At 36.7% G+C, this 22,237-nt stretch overlaps 1 protein-coding gene across 1 annotated transcript in view; it reads right to left on the bottom strand.

Moving 5' to 3' along the window:
* Positions 1-22,237, bottom strand: part of BMT2 (base methyltransferase of 25S rRNA 2 homolog) — an 876,684-nt gene that overhangs the window by 105,170 nt on the left and 749,277 nt on the right. The window contains exon 2 of the mRNA XM_050782647.1: positions 12,429-12,696. Within this exon, the coding sequence (XP_050638604.1) occupies positions 12,429-12,588 (160 nt within the window). The 5' untranslated portion in view covers positions 12,589-12,696. The remainder of the gene's footprint in view (positions 1-12,428; positions 12,697-22,237) is intronic.

The following is a 22,237-nucleotide window of genomic DNA, read 5'->3' as shown; positions in this document are numbered from 1 at the left end:
AAGGACAATATTTTTTCATTATTAAAAGGTAAATCCGGAGCTAGAAGTTCTTGAAGTTTGCATGAAAGGTCTAGTCAACATAGTATAAGAAACATTTAGGTCTTCAAGTTCAATCAGAACTCTCAATGAATTAATAATTAGCCTTGTGATTTATTTTAATATAATGGCATCTGTGAATGACTCAAAATTGTTGTGATTAATAACCCATTTTCTTACCAATTTCTTATAAGCGTTCTAGAAAAAAATACATGTGTTTTAAAGTAAAAGTGAGGGAAAGAGAAAGACAGACAGGTACAAGGGGAAAGGGAGGCATGGAGAACAAAATCTGCAATGGAGTACATACATTTTACTTTGACCAACTACAGGGAATTCACAAATTATTTCTAGAAAGCACAATTTAAAAATACATGCTCTACAGCTTAAATTGTCTTACAAAATTCTAGAAAACGGTCACATTGACTTCTATTTATTGTTATCCCATAACATTTAAATTTTTTTAAACACCCATTTAAAAAACAAATTCATAATTTTAAACATGAGTGATGCCAACTTAAAGTTGCAAAACCAAGTTCAATATAATCAATGAACCAAATTATTCTGAATCTTACATCAAGATAATACCGTAACTACTGCATTGACTAAACTCACCTTCAAAAACATATGTCACAACTAAAAAATAAATTAAGAGCTACTAATAAAAAGACAGCGACAACTAGGAAAGAATAGCACATTCATTAATTTAAAAAGGGTTTCATTTTTAATAACTTTGTGATTAAGATATTATTATTATTATTATTATTTATTTTTTATTTTTTTTTTTTGAGACGGAGTCTTGCTCTGTAGCCCGGGCTGGAGTGCAGTGGCCGGATCTCAGCTCACTGCAAGCTCCGCCTCCCGGGTTTACGCCATTCTCCTGCCTCAGCCTCCCGAGTAGCTGGGACTACAGGCGCCCGCCACCTCGCCCGGCTAGTTTTTTTGTATTTTTAGTAGAGACGGGGTTTCACCGTGTTAGCCACGATGGTCTCGATCTCCTGACCTCGTGATCCGCCCGTCTCGGCCTCCCAAAGTGCTGGGATTAAGATATTATTACACTGCAACTGCCTTTGTAAAAAAACAAGTAGAAGGAAATGAATTTAAAAGTATTTTTGCTCTACATAACATCCAGAAGTGCAGCTCTAAAAGAGTTTCAAACTCAAGTGAACCAATGGAATCCCTACACTATTTATTTAGAGTTGATACTATTCTTTCTTTATGAATTAACCTCTCTCTTGCCATCTGCTACAGCATTTTTTTCCTTCAAAATGTAACTGAATTCATATTTTCTTCAAGACGGTTTATCTGCCTCCCACTTTATCATCTTACACCTCCCCCATTTGCCATCCTTATCATACTTTGTCACTCATTTATACATGTCTATTAAAACCAGGTGTGATTTTCCCAATAGAAAGTATAAATGGAAAAGCAAAGACTACTTGTGATTTATAATTTGTATAAATTAGAGAAGTTAATTAGGATGCTCAGTCAATGGAGGACAAAATATTTAAATTTTCATCATGCTCAAAAAATAAATGCCAAAAGTATAAACAAATCAAATTAGTTTCTAAGATAAAATTCAAACTACAGTTGATGGCTGTCAGCAAGTAGTAGTGACTCAAAAGCACAATTTAAATTTTCAAAATAGTTACTGTTTTCAAAGTAAGAGTTCCAAGGTCAGAAAAGCAATAAATTCAACGTCATTTTTCTAGAGACCATTGTTTTAAGTTTATTAAAAAAGGCTTTTCCATTTTGTGTTATTGTCAAAAGAAAAAACTGCAGCTGACAGTCCAGTCATATTCATTAAGTTCTTTAATAACAGTACACAGATCTTTTTGAAAAATTTATTAGCTCAAGGAGAAATCAACAGTAACACTACCAAATACATAATTACTTATATGTGAAAAAAATGAATAGGTGGTGCTAAGGTTCATGCATTTTTACATGCCAGAACCACTTGATTTTTATACACCTGATGTATATAAAAATATTATTTTTTCTCAATAACTCTATCCTAATTCTCCTTTTTAAAACATACAAAGCACAAAAAATAAGAAAGTTAGCAAGTATACACGTGATGCCATTTTAAGATAAGAATATATTTACAAACCATATACCTGATAAGGGGTTAATAGCCAAAAGATTAAAAAACCTCATACAACTGAATAGCAAAAAAACAAATAATCTGACAAAAAAAATGGGCAATGACCTGAATAGATATTTTTCGAAAGACAACACAAAAAATGGCCAATGGGTATATAAAAGGGTGCTCAACATAACTAATCATCAGGAAAATGCAAATTAAAACCACAATGAGATACTACCTCCCATCTGTTAGGATGGCTATTGTCAAAAAGACCAGAGATAACAAGGGTTGGAGAGAATGTGAAGAAAAGTGAATCCTGTATACTTATGTTGGGTATGTAAATTAGTACAGCCAAAACAGTATGGAGGTTCCTAAAACTACTATATGATTCAGCAGTCCCACTTCTGGGTATTTATCCAAAGGAAACGAAATCAGTATGTCAAAGAGATATCTGCAATCCTATACTCATTGCAGCATTACTCACAATAGCTAACAAATGAAAATAAATGGAAGTGAATCTATAGTGAAAAGACATGTGGGACTGAGAGGATACAGAGAGACTGATTGCAAAGAAGTATGAGGAAATTTTGGCAGTGATGAAAATGTTCTATATCTTATTGTGGTAATGGTTTTACAGAGATGCATGCATTGTCAAAACTTATGGAATTATATACTTTAAATAGACATAATTCACTGTATATGAATCATACCTCAATAAAATTTTTTTAAAATGATGTGCCACAAGCATGGTATATGTTACAAAATTAAAATTATATTTCATTAAATTTGAGGGCCATCAAATTCTCTACAAAAGCAAAAAAAAAAAAAAAAAAAGAGTATCAAAAGTCTTAAACTTTTAGAAATTCAGAACAATTTGATTCTGACTTAGGCATATTGCCAAATACGGGACCTAAGATGCCTTATCTGTAGATGAACAGACTACCAAATTCAAGTTCAAAGTACCTTTAAGGGTCATTTTCTCTAACACAAGGTAAGCAAAGAAAATCATGACTAAGTGCAAACAAGTTCAGCTACCACTTCAAGGCATTAAAACAAAATGTTCGGAATTCAGATTGTCTCACATAGTTAAGCCATACACAGACCAATCTTCTCAGCACTTGAGTACCTGATACAGTGACACATCTAAAAGTGGGATAAAAAACATCCAAGGTGTTCGGTAATTAAGAACCAAAAAGTAACCAGAAAACACAAAGTTTGAAAACCTGCATCTTATAGCCAACATGTTATGAATAGTCACTTCTCTAATGTGGGAAGAAAATACCACCAATAATCTGACATGCTAAAAATGTTGGACTTTTCATATAAAAACTTAGAAACACAAACAGCAAAAGGGACCAAAAAAAAAAAAAAAAAGAAAAAGATAAAGTCATTTTAATACTGAGAAAACTACAGAACAGTCTAGGTAAAAATTCCAGGAGTCATTCAATCTTTAATGTCATAGTCCTTAAATGCATTGAAGCAGTATAGCTACAGATAAAAGAGCTGTTATTTTTAAATTTCTGCATTTTACAAGCTTAGTGTGTTTCCTATATGCCAAATGTCGTTTTAAGTGCTTTTCAAATATTAACTCATTTAATTACAATACCAATCCATTGAGATATATATTTTACTTTATAGATGAGGAAACTGAAATAGAGAGATTAAGTAACTTTTCCAAGGTTACACAACAAACCTGGTAGTCAAAAGCTAAAGTCATGCTCCTAACCACAAACTCTGCTTCTCTTCATAAGTTTTTAATTCATGAACTTTTATGGATATGAGCAGAGCTTTGCAATAGAGGAAAGTACACAGACTCTACTAACCACAAACAAATGGTCTTTTGTCAGTCAAATGCAGTTATTTAGTCTGTGCAACTGCATTATTTGTTAGATTTCTGGCAATGGTTCTCAACTCTGGCTGCCAATTCTGGTTGCACATTGGAATCACCCAGAAGTTTCATTTAACTGGTCTGGAGTGGCAACTGGTCATTTATTTTAACATTCCCCAGATGAATCCAACGGGTAGCTATGGCTTAAAACCAACGGTGTATAGCAAGGTTGTGAGTTTAAAAGCCTGGCAAAATAATATAGAGAGCAAGGGGGTTGGGACAACCTTAAGAGTCCAATTTAATTAAAAAAAAATGCATGAATTGAACTTAATATCTACAAACATTGGCTCATGGTATATCTTCTGTTCTTGGAATAGCCTTTTATTATAAACATATCAATGATAAAAATACTCCAAAATGCAAGTCTCTGAACACATCCTATAAGGGAGATGGAAAGAAATCAAGAAAAAACATAACCCATGTCACCAACATGTTATTCCCTTGTGAAAGTGAACTTCACAGATGGGTCTATGACCACACAGAGTACTTGCTCAGTTCAACTTTCAAACAAAAGGATTTATGAACAGCCTTTTGGAACTTGATTTTCATATGTTCAATTAAAAAGTCTTATCCTAATTTCTATATAAATGGAAATGGATACTCACATGCTGCTCTAAATGTATGAAGATTAACCATCTATTCTAAAATAACCGCAGCAATGGGTATTAGTGTATTTACACTTAAAGCACAATAAATCAGTATAGTTTAGTGGTTGTCAGATGTTAGATTTTATAAACAGTATAAATTTCACTTCAAATTTAAGAGACTGATATACTGGGGTTGCAAAATTTTTATCTGTAAATATAAATAAATACACAAAACTATTACTTTTTTTTTTCTTTTTTCAGAATGGAGTCTCGTTCTGTCACCCCTGGAGTGCAGTGGTATGATCTCGGCTCACTGCATCCTCCACCTTCCAGGTTCAAGAGATTCTCCTACCTCTGCCTCCCAAGTAGCTGGGACTACAGGCACGTGCCACCACACCTACCTAATTTTTTGTATTTTTAGTTGAGACGGGGTTTCACCGTGTTAGCCAGGATGGTCTCATTCTCTCTTGACCTCGTGATCCACCCACCTCAGCCTCCCAAGGTCTGGGATTACAGGCATGAGCCACCATGCCCAGCTCACTATTACCATTTTTATTACCAACATACAGAGAGACATACATTATACCCACTACAACATCCTTATGAGAACAAATAACGGTACCATAATGACTGTAAGGATATATTTACCATTATATTTATAGAAAAATAGAATGCTATTCAGAATAACTTGGACCATTTAAAAAAGTAAAATTAATCTAATATACTCGATTTAAGAAGACATGAGCATAAATTAGAAAAGATGGGTATCCACAAGTAAAATTTTAAACTTATGAATATAAAAAGATAAAACTCAACTATCTGGAAATATTTATATTAGCTTCTTTTGTGTGTGTGCCTTAAATCTACAAGGTCTGGTGCTGTGTACTAAGGCTACAGAGATAAAAGGCAGAGTTTTACTCAAGGAACTAAGTTTAGCAGATAAAACAGACAAATGAATTGGTAAGTTATTAACACTATAAAGGTAGGCACAATCATGCTATGGAAGCACAAGGTAAGAGGGGTACTTATGTAGGGACCTTATGTAGGATTCTGTGCTAGGTGCTGTACACAACTGTGTTTGTGGGGATGGGGTTGTGATGATTAATAAAAACCCAGATCTTTGTTTCAAGAGTTTACACTATAATAAACAGGCCTAAAAGACCAACCACGAAGAGGTCATTTCAAAAGAGGCCTGAAGATCTGACTCTAAGCCACAATCCTCTACATTTAAAGTTGAAAACATTATGCTGCTAAACTTCCAGAACATCATTACTTCTGATTTAAAGAGGAACATTTGAGAAAATTTTACTTGAATCGGTGGCGGAAGGAAGAGGGGCAGGGATAATGCCCAGGAGTCATCCAATCCTTAATGCTACCCTGAAGACATAAAGACAGAATAGCTACGGTTAACGCCTCTACTATTATTTTCATTACTTGAAGAGGGTAGGGATACTGTTGCTTTTGCTAATTAGCCAGGACTAGTAAAAAGGGGAGCTCCAAAAGTGCTGTATGATAAAACAAGAAAGTCTCAACTTAATTGTCAAATGTGGACAATGTATGAGATTGCTCTAGGAAATTTACAAGAATACTGCAAGAAGGGATGATTACAACAGGAACTATGTGACAAATGTGCCTGACTTATTTAGACAGTATAGAAATGGCTCCCAAAAGACGGAAAACTAATATAAAAATGTGTCAAAACTATCAATGCAGAAATTTAAAGCTAACTTCTTAATGTGCGCCTTAAAAACAAGTAGCTCTTTACACAGAGGTGTAGCGAGACTACCTATTACTGAAAAATCATTAACTCATTCAGTTCTCTCAACTGATGTTTTACTCTGTATACTGTATTTTTATGACAGAAATAAGTATTTCATAAGCACACATGAGTAAGGAATGAATGTGAAAAACAATTTGAACTCCCAGGACAAGCACATCCTTTAGTAAAGTACTCTGCTTTTCTTTGCAACAGAAAAATCTTAGTTCAATGTTTTCTCAGAAAGTGTTCTAATGATCACCTGAATTAGAATCACATGAGGGACATTAAATATGCAGATTCCTGGGCCCCAAATCTCAGATCCACCAAATTGGTTTCTGGGGACCTAAGAATCAGCATTTTAAAAAGTTCACTGGAAGATCCTGGAGTCCACTAACATTTTAAGAACCATTGCCTTAGATGCTCTAAAGCTGCAAACATGATATATACTTATTAAAGAAAACAAATGCACCAAAACCAACTGAAAATACTGATTTGATTCTGAAAGACTGGGACTCTTTGAAAATCAAAGCAAATCAATATTTTCTTAAGCAATATTATAGTAAACATTATTTTACCTTTTCTTGAGGACTTTAGGCTGTCACTATGATCACCTTCACTCTACTGTAAATGATGCATAAATGACGGCAGATATAGTTCTACTACAGTGTTGGTACCCAGCACAGCAGACACCCGAACCCTGGGTGTACTCCCTGTGTTCTGTGATGGTTCCACTTTATTCTTCCAAACTCTTAACTACTGGTGTCTTCCAAGGATCTGTCCTCAGTTCTATATTATAACCCCACTGTGCAGTTTACTTGCCTCAAAGCTTCAACCTCCACAGAAGGCTTCCAAATTCTAAACTTCCAAAGGATACACTGCAAACTAAATCATTACCATTATCCCTATAACAAGCCAATCTGCCTGATTACCCTGTTCCTCTTGCCCCCAACCCCTACCATTTCCAAAGCGTATGCTAATAGCTATCTACATTTTCCCAGGAAAGAAATATTGGCATCATCTTTGACCCTTCTTTATTTTCACTAAAACTGCCTATTCTGATCTTCAAAGTCTGTCTTCTTCTATTTTCATCATCACTATTGTTATTTAAGCTATTATTAACTTTGGATCAGGTTAGTATAAAAGCCTCCTTTCTCCTAGATTCCTCCTACTACAACAGCTGTGTTTCTCAACCTCTTTGTCCACTGTGTACTCTGGGAGCTTTTAAATATACAGATGTCTGTGTTCCACAAAGTTCCAAAGATGATACTGATGTGGAACCAAGGCTAAGAACCGCTATGTTTGTGGGTTTATTTTCCATTAAACAAGGAATCTGCACCAATGCTTTTGGCTTCTAGTGTATCTTTTCAACTGCAAAAAGCCCCTAAAACGATAACCTGTCACAAAGAACACTAATAATAACAAAATCAAACAGCTAAATACTAATGTGCATTGTATACCTACATGTACTTCATTGAACTGACTATATAAATGGTCCCTTTATCTTTTAGTATTACTGATTACTGAACTCTTTTCATTATTTTTTCTTCTACTGGGAATGGCAGTTCAAACTCTCCTAGTGCAAACTTAACAGGATTTTCTGCGGACAATCTTCACCTTATTTATTTCACTGATCAGGCAAATATTCTATCACAAAAAGCTTTCTGATTCTGTATCAGAATAAGTATAAGAACAACATAAAAAGAAAACAGCAAAACCTCACTTGAGAAAAGAATCTGTTCAAAGTTTCTTAAGGTCTTGGAATTGGTCAAAATTTTAAAGCAGCTATGTTTAAAGTCCACTGAGAAAAAAAAATAAGAAAAGTTCAATTAAAAGGAGTCTCATTCTAATTTTTAAAACAAATTTAAAACTTTGTTTCTGGAAAAACACCAACATTACATTCATTCTTTTATTTTTAGACTTTTTGGTTTAAAATTATTCTAATACAAAGGTTTTTCCCCTTCCCCCACAATTCTCATTTTAAGTGTTTGCTGCAGAATAGTCAATCACAAATATATTTTTCAGCTTATCCTACACTGCTATTCTAATTCACCTGTTAAGATCACCCCCTAATTCCATGACCTTAAGAATACCTGTTTTAACCGTTTAGAACATACTTTTATTTTTTTGTGATTGATTTATAAGCTGCAGGTGTTTATGTGATAAACTGTTTTAAATCTGTTTGGTATGCAGAACAAGTAAATTAAAGAATTGAATAATTTGATAAAATGTCCCAAAGATATTAATAAGATAGGTTAAAAAAAATAAAAACGAAATGGAATTAAAAGTGTACTTTTACTCCTGACAACTGCAGCCTTTTACATTTTCTTGGAATTTTTACATGAATGCTTTAAGTTCAGAAAGAGAAATGCCAGGCATAAAAGCAATCATTATAGGAACGGGTTCATGTGAATACGATTATGGAAAAAAAATCCTACAAAGACAACCAAAAACACACGTGGCTCTACTTCAGTTCTTGATGTGATACATATTTGTCAGGCTCATCTGATTAAATAATGAAGTCCCTGTTTGAAAAGCAAAACTAGTTTTTTATTAAAAGGCTGTCTATAATATAATTCTTTTACATTTAAAATATTTTTGGTTTACATGGAGGTCAAATTTTAAAAATTATGTATGGCAAAGACAGAAAACACCTATATGTGCAAGCATATTTCCATTTATATAACCTCACTTTAAAAGACTGACTCTTAACTATCAATGGCAGATACCAGAAATACTCCTTCGCATCACCACTGCTAGGCATCTCCCTATCATTTCATTTTAGTAACTGCTTCAGATATGAGTGCTGCCTGGAACACACCTTTATCTCTAGTTCTCACTTTACCTTTAGACAAACTGGCAGAGTCTCTTAAGTGGTGACACAGGGCAGGCCGTAAAGTGGGCAGTGAAAAATGGTAAACGAAAAGAGTGCATTAAGCCTACCTGCTACTCTTTACAACCCTGTCCACCCTTCCCCAACTCAAGCCTGTTCATCATCATCAACTAGCATCAGTTGGGCAAACGGATGGAGAACAGTGGAAAAAAATCTTTTTTTATCACAGCAAAAAAGAACAACAAAAGTTATTTTCATTCTTTTTCCTGTTTTATTTTCAATTCCACTAACAGAGATAAGGGAAAAGAAGGCTCTGTTCTCCAACCTCCCGGTCATTATCTAGTCCTCACTCCTGTCCTTAATATTCAATGACCGTTTTGTCTCCTTATTCCACTCTAATTTATTTCCTTTCCTGCCCTCTCTCCCCAGAAAACCCTCCCCTCATATAGCCCCAACTCAGCTAATCATACCTAGCCTATGGATCATCCATTCCCATCAATTTATATCTTTTCCCCTAATGCAAATTCTAGAACCACTTCCTGCTTCCCATTTTCCCTCCTATTCTAACATTTGGAGTCACTAACACTAGGTTTGGAGTTGGGGATGGGGAACCTGTATTATTCCCAGAAAATATGTATAGTATTAACAATGAACTACCAAAGCATCAAGAAAGTTATTTTAATCTTTTTAGGACTCAGCTCACTCATCTGTAAAATGAAGAAACTATTAGATCACCACTCTAAAATCTGGCTGACAATTTCTAATTCCTAATAATAGGGATCTTAAACTATAGATCTGAGGTAGAATACAGGAATTTTCTAAGAGGCACCCAGTTGAATCTGCTGATCATCCATGTTTGGGAATCATTGCTAAATGCTAAGAGGTTCCTTCTAGTCTAAAACTCCAAGATCCTAAGCTGGAATTTTCACTGCATTTGCTGGTAGAGAAACTGTGATAAAAGGAGTACAGTTTCCATAGTTATTGGTGCTATAGTTCAGGTATGTTACTGATTCAATAGGCCTCTGCAGACTGATCTAGCACTTAAGCACGCTTCAGATTATGATAACAGCTGACTTGCAAATGAACTTGTAAAATATGTTTACAGATTAGGGACTATTACCACAATACTAAGTCCTCAAAGTAAAACACTAAAAATTATTTCCGTAGTATTATTATGTGCGCAGTGTTTTTCACAGATGGCTTTTTTACCACTAATATTTAGCCTATATGTCAGAAATAAAGGCAGAAGGAACATGCTCATTAGGATCACTTATTCTGCTAATTCACTGATGGGGCTTTGTATATCATTCGAGCAAAGCCTAGAGAAGTCTAGATCACTAGTGAAATTCAGGGTATTAAAACGCCTAAAGAACAGTCTCATTCAAATGTTTAAACTGCCAGGACATTAACTCCCCAGAAGCATACTAGATCATTCACTTACGAACTCCATGTATCTATTCTAGATCTGGTAACTTCCAATTCTCATTATAAACAAGGGTTCCTGTGGTTAATATTCAGGCTTAAAACATGTTTAAACGTGTGGGAACTAAGCACATATAAACAGCACTTGAAGAGATGACACATTAGTGTGTTAATTTGAGTGGAACTTATTCATTTATGAATAATGAAATTATTAAAAGGTAAAAATAGAAATGGAATTCTATGCTAGTCATTTCTCTCTTTAAAAAGATGCACTTAAATTTGTACAAAATAGCAGGGCAAATTGCAGGAAAGTGTGTCCATTTATTTCCTAATTTCTCCAAATAACATGAAATCTACAGTGAATGCCATTATGTAAGAGCATTCTTTGAATATCAAGAATGATGCAGTTGTTGCTATGGTAACTACTCATTTTATTGACTAAATTGTGGGTTTGGGTAGCATTCTTTCAAAAAAACATATTTCAACCTCTTAAGTAGGTCTGATAAGATTCTTTCTATTGTTATCTGTTAAACAATAACTACAAGCCGCATTTGGGGATGATTATTTAAGCAGCCTCTATTAAAAGCTAAGCTTGATTTGCTAAGGAAAGAAACCTTTAAAGTTTGAAAAACTAAACATATCAACTACATTCAAAAGAACAAAGGATACTTAGTTTTAACTTTCTAGAGTAGTTGAAACGTGTGTAAAAATCAACAGTAACATGATCTCACCCGTCTGTGTTCCTTCACTGCCATAATTTTCCTTCTAATCCTAAATTATTAACTAAGTATAAGACTAACACCAGAAGACTGCTGACTTTTCAGTTTGCAATTAAGCTAAAATGAGAACCAGTGGAAAGCTTTCTTCATTTCGGTACTTAGGAGAAGTCTCTGTCCTGAGCCTATGAAAACACAGAATTTTCACTGTCAAAATCTTATAAAATAGCTGTGTACAAAAGCCTATATTTAAAGATATCAAGGATAACTGTAGACTCTAACTATAAACACTCTTCAGGTACAGGCAAAAGCCACTAAGGCTTCTTCCCCTATGAGCTTCCATAGAGGAGGTTCTCACCGGAACCCCATCCATGGAAGCCGAAGGTGGGCTTCATCCGCACGTGTCTTCAGGGGGCTTCCAATCTAAACGGTATTTTCAGAACCTGTCCAGATCTCTTCCTCACCCGTCTAAATAAACAGTAAGACCAAGTATTTAAGAAACGGGACTGGGGGCCACGGGTGTAGCCCGTCCCCCTTTTAATAATGTTAAGTCCAGTCAGCTCAAAGGCCTGCTGACTTCGCAGCCCTGGAAGCCAACGCGAGGAAGGCTCTGCATGGTTGTAGGAATGAAGTACTAGGAAGGGAGTCTGATGAGGAAGCAGATGGACAGCTGGCAGGTCAAGCATAAAGGAGGGACAACTCAGGTTTCTTTCCATCTTTTACAAAGGGATTTTACCTGTCTTGTTTTACCTTGGCGTCTCTTGGAAAAAGCGACCCCCACGTCCTCCGTGAGCGTGTATGTGTTTGTGTGTATCGTGACAACAACCTCAGCACCCCGGCTGAGGACAGGGGCTTGGAGGGGGTGGGGACTCAATTCCTTTACAGGCCTAGAACTCTCCCGAAGGGCCCTCGAAGAAAAGGGGGCGGGGAGGAGCGCGTCTGATGCGGACTAGGGGGCTCAGACCAGGCCCGTGAGAGCAGCAGCGGCTTGGGGGACGTGCAGATCCCTTAGGTTTTAATGGTGGCCTCTTTGGAGGAGGGAAGAGGTGACAAGGGGTTGGGGTTGATAAGGCCTCCCCTTCCCCCCTCGCTCAGCGCGCTGTTTACCTTCTCGGTACTTCTTGCGGAGCCGCCGGTGGACGCTTTTCACCACACCGGAGAGCTTCTCCTGTTCCAGTTTCCGCTCCTGCTCCCGGGGCGGCGGAGTGTTCGGGGGCCCGGCCCTCTGCCCACGAGCAGTACTTCGCCCTCCGGCCCCTGGCTCCATATCGCAGCCGCCGCCGCCGCCCCTCAAGCCCCCGCAGACGCTCCCCTGATAGAGGAGGTGGGGTAGGAGGAGGGAGCAGCGGAGGCAGCAGCCGGAGGAGGCAGAGGAGCCGGAGCGACAGCCTAGGAGGTGGACGCTCACCCAAAAGTGCAAGCTGATTGGTGGATTTTGAGGGCTGGGCGGAAACGGAAAAGACTAAGGGCCAATGGGCAGAAAGCGCCGGCGGCGAACCCGGTTGTTTGGGAAGGCGAGCAGCTGGAGGAGGCGGAGCTTGCGGGGGTAGGGAGGCTGAGGCAGTGGGAGCGCTAGGCCTGGGTGCTCATCTCTCCCCCCACCCTCCCCGGATTCTGTGCGCAGGCGCTGTGGCCCGGCCTCGGGAGAGGAGCTGTGAGCAACGCGCGTGCGCGTCTCAGTTTGCTTATTTGGGCTTTTTTACAGCCCGGCTTTCTGATGTCTTCCATTATTTTCACCCCCTACGCTTTATAATCTGTTGCGATGCGGCCGAGGTACTCTGCTTGAACCTCCGCTGCACCTTGTCACATATAGGTTCCCTTTAGTTACGTGAGCTTTGAGATGACGTTACACTTCAGGGAACTCAAGCACACAAGCTTTCTAAGGCTCAAGGAGAGTGGTCTGGCTACCAAATGCTAATTTAATTCTCAGGTCGACAATGGTTAATGCCTGCAGTACTGCTGCTAGGCAAAGGACATAGAAAATGCGAAATGGAGAGGGCCAAGAAAAGCAACAGGAGATGCAGGAGGACAACAAGTAACGATGGAAAACTCACAGCAGATGCCCTCAAGAACTTTTGTAGTGACCACGGTGTTAATAAGCAGCCTGCCCTGACCTTATTCGCCTCAGCACTCTGAGCTTTTATGGTCGGCTCAGGTAACCTCCTGCCTTTTAATTTGGACAATTAGCCTATGCGGAGTGTATCTAAGTGGGTTTGGCAACCTGTTCACCCTCCGCCACTTCTTTTCCTTCTTTTGAGGAACGTGATTGTTGACTTCTGTCCCATTAAGGTGGAACACTGCTCTCCGGAGAGAGGTAGACTGCATTGGCTCCTGAAGTGGCACCGAGACTGCTGGAGTGTCAGAGATTCAATAGACTGAGAGCCCCTAATGAATTGTGTAGGATTGTGGACCACTTCCCCATTGCAGGTGTTGGTTACGTGACAGTCTACGGAAATGATTGCAATGGGAACATTTTGATGATTTTCTAACGAATAAAGCTTGCGTTATGTAACTTTTATATGCTATCTTCTTTATATTGAATACGATGAAGAGCAAAGAATTATACACACTGTCTAGGCGCAGGAGAAGCGCGAGGTGAAGGGAGATTGATGGAATTTAAAGGCGGAAGATGTGTCCCTTCAGCACAGTGGAGAGACAGGTCAAACACAGAGATAGGGACATGTAAACTTCAAAAGAACTCATTATAATTATGAAGAGAAGTTACACGGAAGTGCCTAATAAATTGGGAATGTGGTGGTCTTGTTTGGGGGAATTTCATTTGGGAAGAAAGGGGAGCTTGAATGACATATCTCTTTTGGCTCTTTCCATATTTTAATTTATATGGAAGGCAAATAATGGTGCAAATATTCGAAAGATACAATGATAGTAGAAAGAGCATTAAATTTCACTTGTGCAGAACTAGTTTTTTTTTTTCTTAAAAATATAGAACTTTTCAGCATACTACTAGCAAATGAAATTTTAAGTCCTCTTAAATGAAGATGTTCACTGAAGGAAATTTGGAAAGTACAGAAAAGAGTAAAGAAAATAAGTCATCTGGACTGAGAGATAACAACTGTTAACATTTTTTCTTTGTATATACTGATTTCAAACGGGATATTTCTTGATGCCTATGTGGCAATCTATTGTATGAACAGCCTATTATTTCATTAACCAATTCCCAGTTATTGTATATTTGTTTTCTCCAGCTTTTCTGTATTACAAATAATGTCATGACAAACACATTTGCACACAAGTGTTTGTCCATTTTTTTAATTATACATTCCATCAGTCTAAACTCCTAAAAGTTCAATTTCTGAAGCAAAGGGTCAAACATGTTAGGGTTTTGATGTATATTGTGAAATTGCCTTTTCTGAATGATAGTAGCAGTCTATGCCATGTCCAGTAGTACCTGTGGTTGTTTATTTCACTGCACGCTTACCAAAGGTAGGTATTACAATTTACAAAGTCATTAATGAGATTTTCAAAACATGTCTATTTTTAATAAATATGGGGAATTTCCTGCTGTTTCATAACTAGCTATTCTTATAGGTATAATATTTAACTTAAAATACTCATGTAAAAAAAATAAAAGGAACTTATTTAAGACTATCTAGTTGTCATTGTTCAAGCAGATTGAAGAGTCCTACCTTTTAAAATTACTTTTTGACTTCTCACTTTTTGAGAAGCAACTGAAGAAATAACAACTGGACAGCCAGATTTTATTTTATTTTATTTTATTTTGAGATGGACTTTTGCTCTTGTTGCCCAGGCTGGAGTGCAGTGGCGCATTCTTGGCTCACTGCAACCTCCACCTCCTGGGTTCAAACGATTCTCCTGCCTCAACCTCCCGAGTGGCTGGGATTACAGGCATGTACCACCATGCCTGGCTAATTCTGTATTTATGGTAGAGACGGGATTTCTCCATGTTGGTCAGGCTGGTCTCAAACTCCCGACCTCAGGTGATCCACCCACTTCAGCCTCCCAAAGTGCTGGGATTACAGGTGTGAGCCACCACACTAGGCGCAGATTTTATTTTAAAGATGCATAAATTCAAATGAGGGATAGGCCAACATGTCCTGAGAAACATTTTAAGGCAATTTTTTTCAACTGACTATCTACCACAGTAGAAAAGGGAGTTTATAACTACTTTCCTCCTGTGTAGTTAGTAATATTACAAAAAGCTTTCTATCTGTTAAGGTTGCTGAGGAATTGTAATGGAATTCTCCATTTAAGGGAAACAACTGTCCTAATTGCTGATAAAATGGATTCACTGAAGGGAGCAGGCTTGGTGCAATATTCAATGAGCATATCCTATGCCCAGGAAAATGTCAGCAACTTTCCCCCCCGTGTGGTGACAGGTTTTTATTTACTGTAAATATCTTGTTTTTAAAAAATTCTCTCATTATTTTAAATGCCTGTTAGGGAAAGAGGATATTGGAATAAAACACTCTTCACTGAGCAGGACAAACCAGTCTGGGAAGAAGAGGCTTTTCTAATGACTGCTCTAAACCCCTGATAAGTAAATTTCTCATCCTCATTCTTTGCCTTACCTAACCGGTCTGCACCTAATTCCTTTCACATTTGGTAAGCTTCCTGTGTTCAAGAAGCACTCAGTACAGAAAAAATGTTTTTGGTGAGAAAAATACCTTGTCATCTTTGTTTACAGTTATATTTTTATAAGTAACACATATTCCTACAAAGGATGTAAAGGGTCAATATATTGCGATAATAAAATATGTTCTATTCTCAGTGGGAGTTTGAAAAAATTAATGGGTGATGAAAAGTAAACTTAAAAATCCATATCAAAATCTGGGATGAGGCACTGAGTTAACCAGTAGATTCTGGGTGTACTTTGTAAAAGTGTTGAACATTTCATTCTGACCCTCTTGAGGATTCCTGTAGAAGAGAGAAGGCTACATAATAGAAATTGGGGTTCTTGGCCAAATGTGGTGACTCACACCTGTAATCCAGGCACTTTGGGAGGCTGAGTTGGGAGGATCACTTGAGCCCAGAAGTTCAAGACCAGCCTGGGCAACAGAGCGAAACCCTATCTCTACATAAAATACAAAAATTAGCAGGGTGTTGTGGTGCACAACTGTAGTTCCAGCTACTTGGGAGCCTGAGGTGGGAGTATCGCTTGAGACCAGAAGGTTGAGGCTGCAGTGAGCCATGATTGTGCCGCTGTACTCGAGCCTGGGTGACAGAGTGAGACCCTGTCTCAAACAAAAAAAAGAAAAAAAAGAAAAACAAAAAACTGAGCTTCTTTGAATGATCTAAAGCATTATTTATTTTTATTCTTCAGTGACTTGGTATTATCTACTTTGCTTTGGCCCTCTTTATTATAAAAATCATAAAAACAGATTTTAATGTTGCAAAATAAAAGTATTAATATTAAACTTCTGTTTCTAAAACATAAAAATGTTAAAACAACAGTGTATGTCAGTTGTGCAAAAAGACTTGATCAGCTTTATTATTGAAGATACGGCTGTATTCCAAGCTGGACAAATCCGTGGTTCATGACTATTTAGAAATAGAATGTTTAGGAATTCAGTTAAAATGAGGACTGGAAAAGTAAAATCTATGTTATTTTGAAAATATTTACCACTATTTGCAAAATTCTTACCCATGAATATAAAAATATCCATGAAGTTTAAATGATTTGTTATATTCAGAATTTTAAAAAGTAGATGTATCATTAATTGAGCACATTATTGAGAAACTGTTAAGCCTTTTGTTTTTCATATTTTATTTCAAATCATAGAAACTTTCTTTGGAAAATTCCATATTTAATGTTTTGATAGAAACAAACAGTGGAGAACTAACAAGAAAAATATTTTTAGTGATATATTTCTATTCAATATGGCAGATTACAACTTAAAAATCCTATTTATTAAAAATAGGGTTATTTTCTTTAAAAATGTATGTCTTTCACTATTATGTCAATCAATGACTTCCCTGCAATTCATAATTTAACTGCGAACATTAAAAGTATTCAAAATAACACGCAGATTTGTTATCTTTCAAAAGTTAATAGACTGGTGTTAACCAAGTGACAATCATTAATTAAGGCTTACCTCAAAATACAATTGTAAAACATACTATTTTGCAATATACTAATTAATGAAATATATTTGATAATCATAACAGGGCTAATGTAGGAATAGATTTACATAAAAAAGAAATACGCTTCTTCTAAGTGATAGATAATGTCCTTACAGTGAAATGTAGGACTAAAATTTTCTGTGTCCTAATTCCAGCTTTGCATTAACCAACAGAGCAAGGTTCTCTGAGCCTTTTTTATCCTCTGTCAATTGTAAAATGAAGAGGTTGGATTTGACTAGTGTTTTTCAATTTTTTTTTTTTTTTTACCGTGACTCTAGTAAGGAATACATTTTACCTGGGGGCACAGGACACTTAGACATATACTAAATATACTAAATATACTTAGACATATACTAAATATACACATATGAATATATACCCACATAGATAATGAGGACAAAAGTTTCACCAAGCAATACTTATCTTCACTAATGCAGTGCATGGTGGTATTTTCCATTCTATTTTTTGTTTTTTAAAACTATAGGGTGCACTATGTTGATTTTATGGCCCTCTAATGAATCATGGCCTAAAATTTATAAAATACTGGCAATTGGAAAGATCCCTTTCAGTCCCCAAACCAGTAATTCTATGACTCACATTGATTTTGAGAAAGCTTTATGAGATGTACCTTGCTATGTTGAGGCTACTCAGTCCTTTCAAACATCATTTTTACCTTGGGAGATTTCTTACATTCTGAATGCGGGCTCAGAGAAGTGACCTAGACTCTGCTAATCATAGTCTCTGAATGAAGTATCTATTTGGAAGAGAGCAAAATGACGAAGTAGAAGCTACAGGGAATCTTTTGGCCTGTTGAGGGAGAGTGGAGATGTAGTTCTTTTAGGATCACCAAGCCTGAGGGTCTACCTTCCATGTCTAACATTTGCTTTATAAGCCAAATAATAGGGGCAATGGGTCTTTCCCAGAGTAATTGCTGGGTCAACTTATGTGGGGATCTGGGCTGCGTAGTCTGCAAGTCTGCCTCTCTGGTCCTTGTGGAGATCTGGGATGCCTTTTCTATCTGAACTAGCTGAAGCGAGTTCTATTTTTTTTTTTTTTTTTTTTTTTTTTTGAGATGGAGTCTCGCTCTGTCACCCAGGCTGGAATGCAGTGGCGAGTTCTATTTTTTTATTGCACAGGGGTGGCTAGTGCTGAGACATTCTGGAAGAGAATTAGGTAATCAGGAAGCAGTGTTCGCTAGCTTTCTCTGTGACTAGAAGTGATCTGCTATCTGCTAGGTTCCTTGGTTTCCTCAGCTGTCAGATGATGACAACTTACCATTCCTACCTCACAAAGTTGTGTGAATAAAAAGAAATTATAGACTGAAAGTGTTTCAAAAAGTTAAAAAAGTACAAATGTGAATAAATAGTATAGATGTTAATTGTTTCTAAGGGGCCAGAAAAAGTGAAATTTTTCTAAATGCAGGAAGCTAAATTTACACTTCTTTTATTAAATGTACACCAGTCTCTCTTTATATTTTAATAGTTTGTCACTGACTTCCCATTTTTTTTCTTTTCCTGAAGGTAGAACATATTCCCGTATTAGCGCTGAAATTACAAGGTTTTATTTGTCAAAGTATGAAGTAATCACCATATAATTCCTAAAGTTGACTGTTATCTCTCCCCAAAATTTTTTGTAAGATAATTAGAATAAATGTTTTATGAAAAGCCAGATCAAAATTTACTACCATAATATTTTAATAAACATGATATTTCTTTTTTTAAAATTATATATACTGAATTATTTTTTTTAAAGTTTCTTTTTAGAGATAGGGCGTTAATGTGTTGCCCAGGCTGGAGTATAGTAGCGCAATCATAGCTCACTGTAACCTCAAACTCCTGGGCTGAAGTGATCCTCTTCCCTCAGCCTCTTGAGTAGCTAGGACCACAGGTGCATGCCACTATACCTGGCTAATTAATTTTTTTCCTTTTTAGAGATGGGGGTCCCATTATGTTGCCCAGGCTGGTCTTGAACTTCTGGTCTCAAGGGATCCTCCCTGCCTTGCCTTCCCTAAAGCAATGGGATTACAGGGTTGACTTGTTATTCCTGACCACATGATGTTTTGATATACACAGTGGAATGGTTACTGCAGTCAAGCAAATTAATATACACATCTTCGCACATAGTTACCTTTCCGCCTTTGTGTGTGTGGTAAAAGCACCTGAAATCTATTCTCTCAGCAAATTTCCAGCATGCAATGCAATACTATTAACTGTAGTCCTCATGCTATGCATTAGATCTTTAATCTTATTCTCTAGACTTATTCATCCTATATACAACTACAACTTTGTACCCTTTTACCTCCATTTCCCCATCCCCTTTGTGTGTCCCCAACCCCCACCTCTAGTAAATACCATTCTACTCTCTGTTTCTATGTATTTGTCTTTTTTTTGATTCCAGATGCAGTTTTAATTTACTTTACCTCATTGAAATCACTACCATTTGAAAGTGACCATATCTTTCAAATCACTACCATTTGAAAGTGCACAGCGGCATTATTAATTATTATGCTAAAACAATAGGCATATATTGGGACTTTCTCAGACAAACTGAGATGTGTGATACGTGGCCACCCTTGTTACATTTCAGTAATTTCTACAAAAAACAGGAAGACAGATCAACAACCCAGTAGAAAAATTGGTAAAGGATATAAACAAATGATGATGATGGCAATAAGAGTAACCACTTACATGGTGCTTATTATGTTCTAGGCACTGTTCTTGATATTTCTGCATATGAATGATTTTATCTTTACAACAACCCTATGAGGAAACTGAGGTACAAATGAAGACACGAAAGTAAGAACATTTAAGTAGTTCATACAAAGAAATGTAAATTGTTCTAAAATATATCAAAATATACTCACCTCATTCATAGTAAGAGAAATAAAAAACTGCACTCCAATGACATTTTTCATCTATGAAATTTACAAAGGTCTAAAAATTGAGAATATAAATGTTTCTATTACCCTTGGATGGCAATTTGGCAATAACTATCAAAAGTATAAGTATCTATACCCTTTGAGGTGTCAATCCCATTTTAAAGAATTTATTCTTCAGCTATGTACACACATGTAGGAAATTATGATTGTATACGGTTATTTATTGTGGCAAAGAATTAGAAGTAATCTTAATGTCCCTCACTAAGACACTGATTAAATAAATTATGGAACATTCCCACAGGCCATTTTATGGCCCTATATCCAGGGTCATAAAAATGAATGAGGAAGCCTTTAATGTGCAGATCATGGAGGATGAGAATTGGGTTTCTGGGAGGCAGGAGTGGGAGGGATACTCTGTATTCTTTTATAATTTTGGAGTTTTGAACCATATGAATGCTATCTACATTTTTAAACTATGCATTTTTATTTTATCTCTTTTTAAAATTTCAGTAGCTTTTGGTGAACAGGTGGTTTTTGGTTACAGTGATAAGCTCTTTAGTGCTGATTTCTGAGATTTTGGTGCACCTGTCACCTGAGCAGTGTACACTGTACCCAATGTGTAGTCTTTTATCTCTCACCCCCCTCCCATCCTTCCCCGCAAGTCTCCAAAGCCCACGATATCATTTTAAGCCTTTGCATTCTCACAGTTTAGCTCCTACTTATAAGTGAGAACATACATTATTTGGTTTTTCATTCCTTAGGGTTACTTCACTTAGAAAAATGACCTCCAGCTCTGTCCAAGTTGGTGCGACATACATTACTTCATTTCTTTTTATGGCTGAGTGTATATACACCACATTCCATGGTGTATATCTACCACATTTTCTTTATCCACTCATTGGTTGATGGGCAGGTATGTTGGTTCCATATTTTTGCAATTATGAATTTTGTGGCTATAAACATGCATATGCAAGTGTCTTTTTCATATTATGGCCATTCTTGCAGAAGTAAGGTGGTATCTCATTGTAATTTTAAGTTGCATTTCCCTGATAATTAGTGACGCTGAGCATGTTTTCATATATTTGTTGGCTGTTCATATATCTTTCTTGAGAATTATTTATTCATGTTCTTTGCCCACTTTTTGATGAGATTATTTATTTCTTTTCTTGTTGATTCGTTTGAGTTCCTTGTAGATTCTGGATATTAGTCCTGTCTCAGATGCATGCTTTGTGAATATTTTCTCCTACTCTATGGGTTATCTATTTACTCTGCTGATTCTTTCTTTTGCTGTGCAGAAGCTTTTTGGTTTAATTATGTCCCATTTATTTATTTTTGTTTTGGTTGCTTTTGCTTTGGGTTCTTGGTCATGAATTCTTTGCCTAAGCCAGTATCTAGACGGGTTTTTCTGATGTTGTCTTCTAGAATTTTTATGGTTTCAGGCCTTAGATTTAAGTCGTTGATCTATCTTGAGTTGGTTTTTGTATAAGGTAAGAGATGAGGATCCAGTTTCATTATCCTAGATGTGGCTTGCCAATTATCCCAGCACCATTTGTTGAATAGGTTGTCCTTTCCCCACTTTATGTTTTTGTTTGCTTTGTCAAAGATCAGTTGTCTATAAGTATTTGGCTTTATTTCTGAGTTCTCTATTCTGTTCCATTGGTCTATATGCCTATTTTTACACAAGTACCATGCTGTTTTGGTAATGATAACCTTGTAGTATAGTTCGAAGTCGGGTGATGTGATGCCTCCAGCCTTGTTCTTTTTTGCTTCATATTGCTTTGGCTATGCAGGTTCCATATGAATTTTAGGATTTTTTTTTCTAGTTCTGTGAAGAATGATGATGGTATTTTCATAGGAATTGCATTGAATCTATAGATTGCTTTGGGCAGTATGGTCATTTTCACAATATTGATTTCCTCCCCCTACCCCGAGCATA

This window comes from Macaca thibetana, chromosome 3 (genome assembly GCF_024542745.1).
Source record: "Macaca thibetana thibetana isolate TM-01 chromosome 3, ASM2454274v1, whole genome shotgun sequence".
Classification (NCBI taxonomy): domain Eukaryota; kingdom Metazoa; phylum Chordata; class Mammalia; order Primates; family Cercopithecidae; genus Macaca; species Macaca thibetana.
The sequence above is the reverse complement of the archived record's forward strand: the minus strand, read 5'-3'. Positions and strand labels throughout refer to the sequence as shown.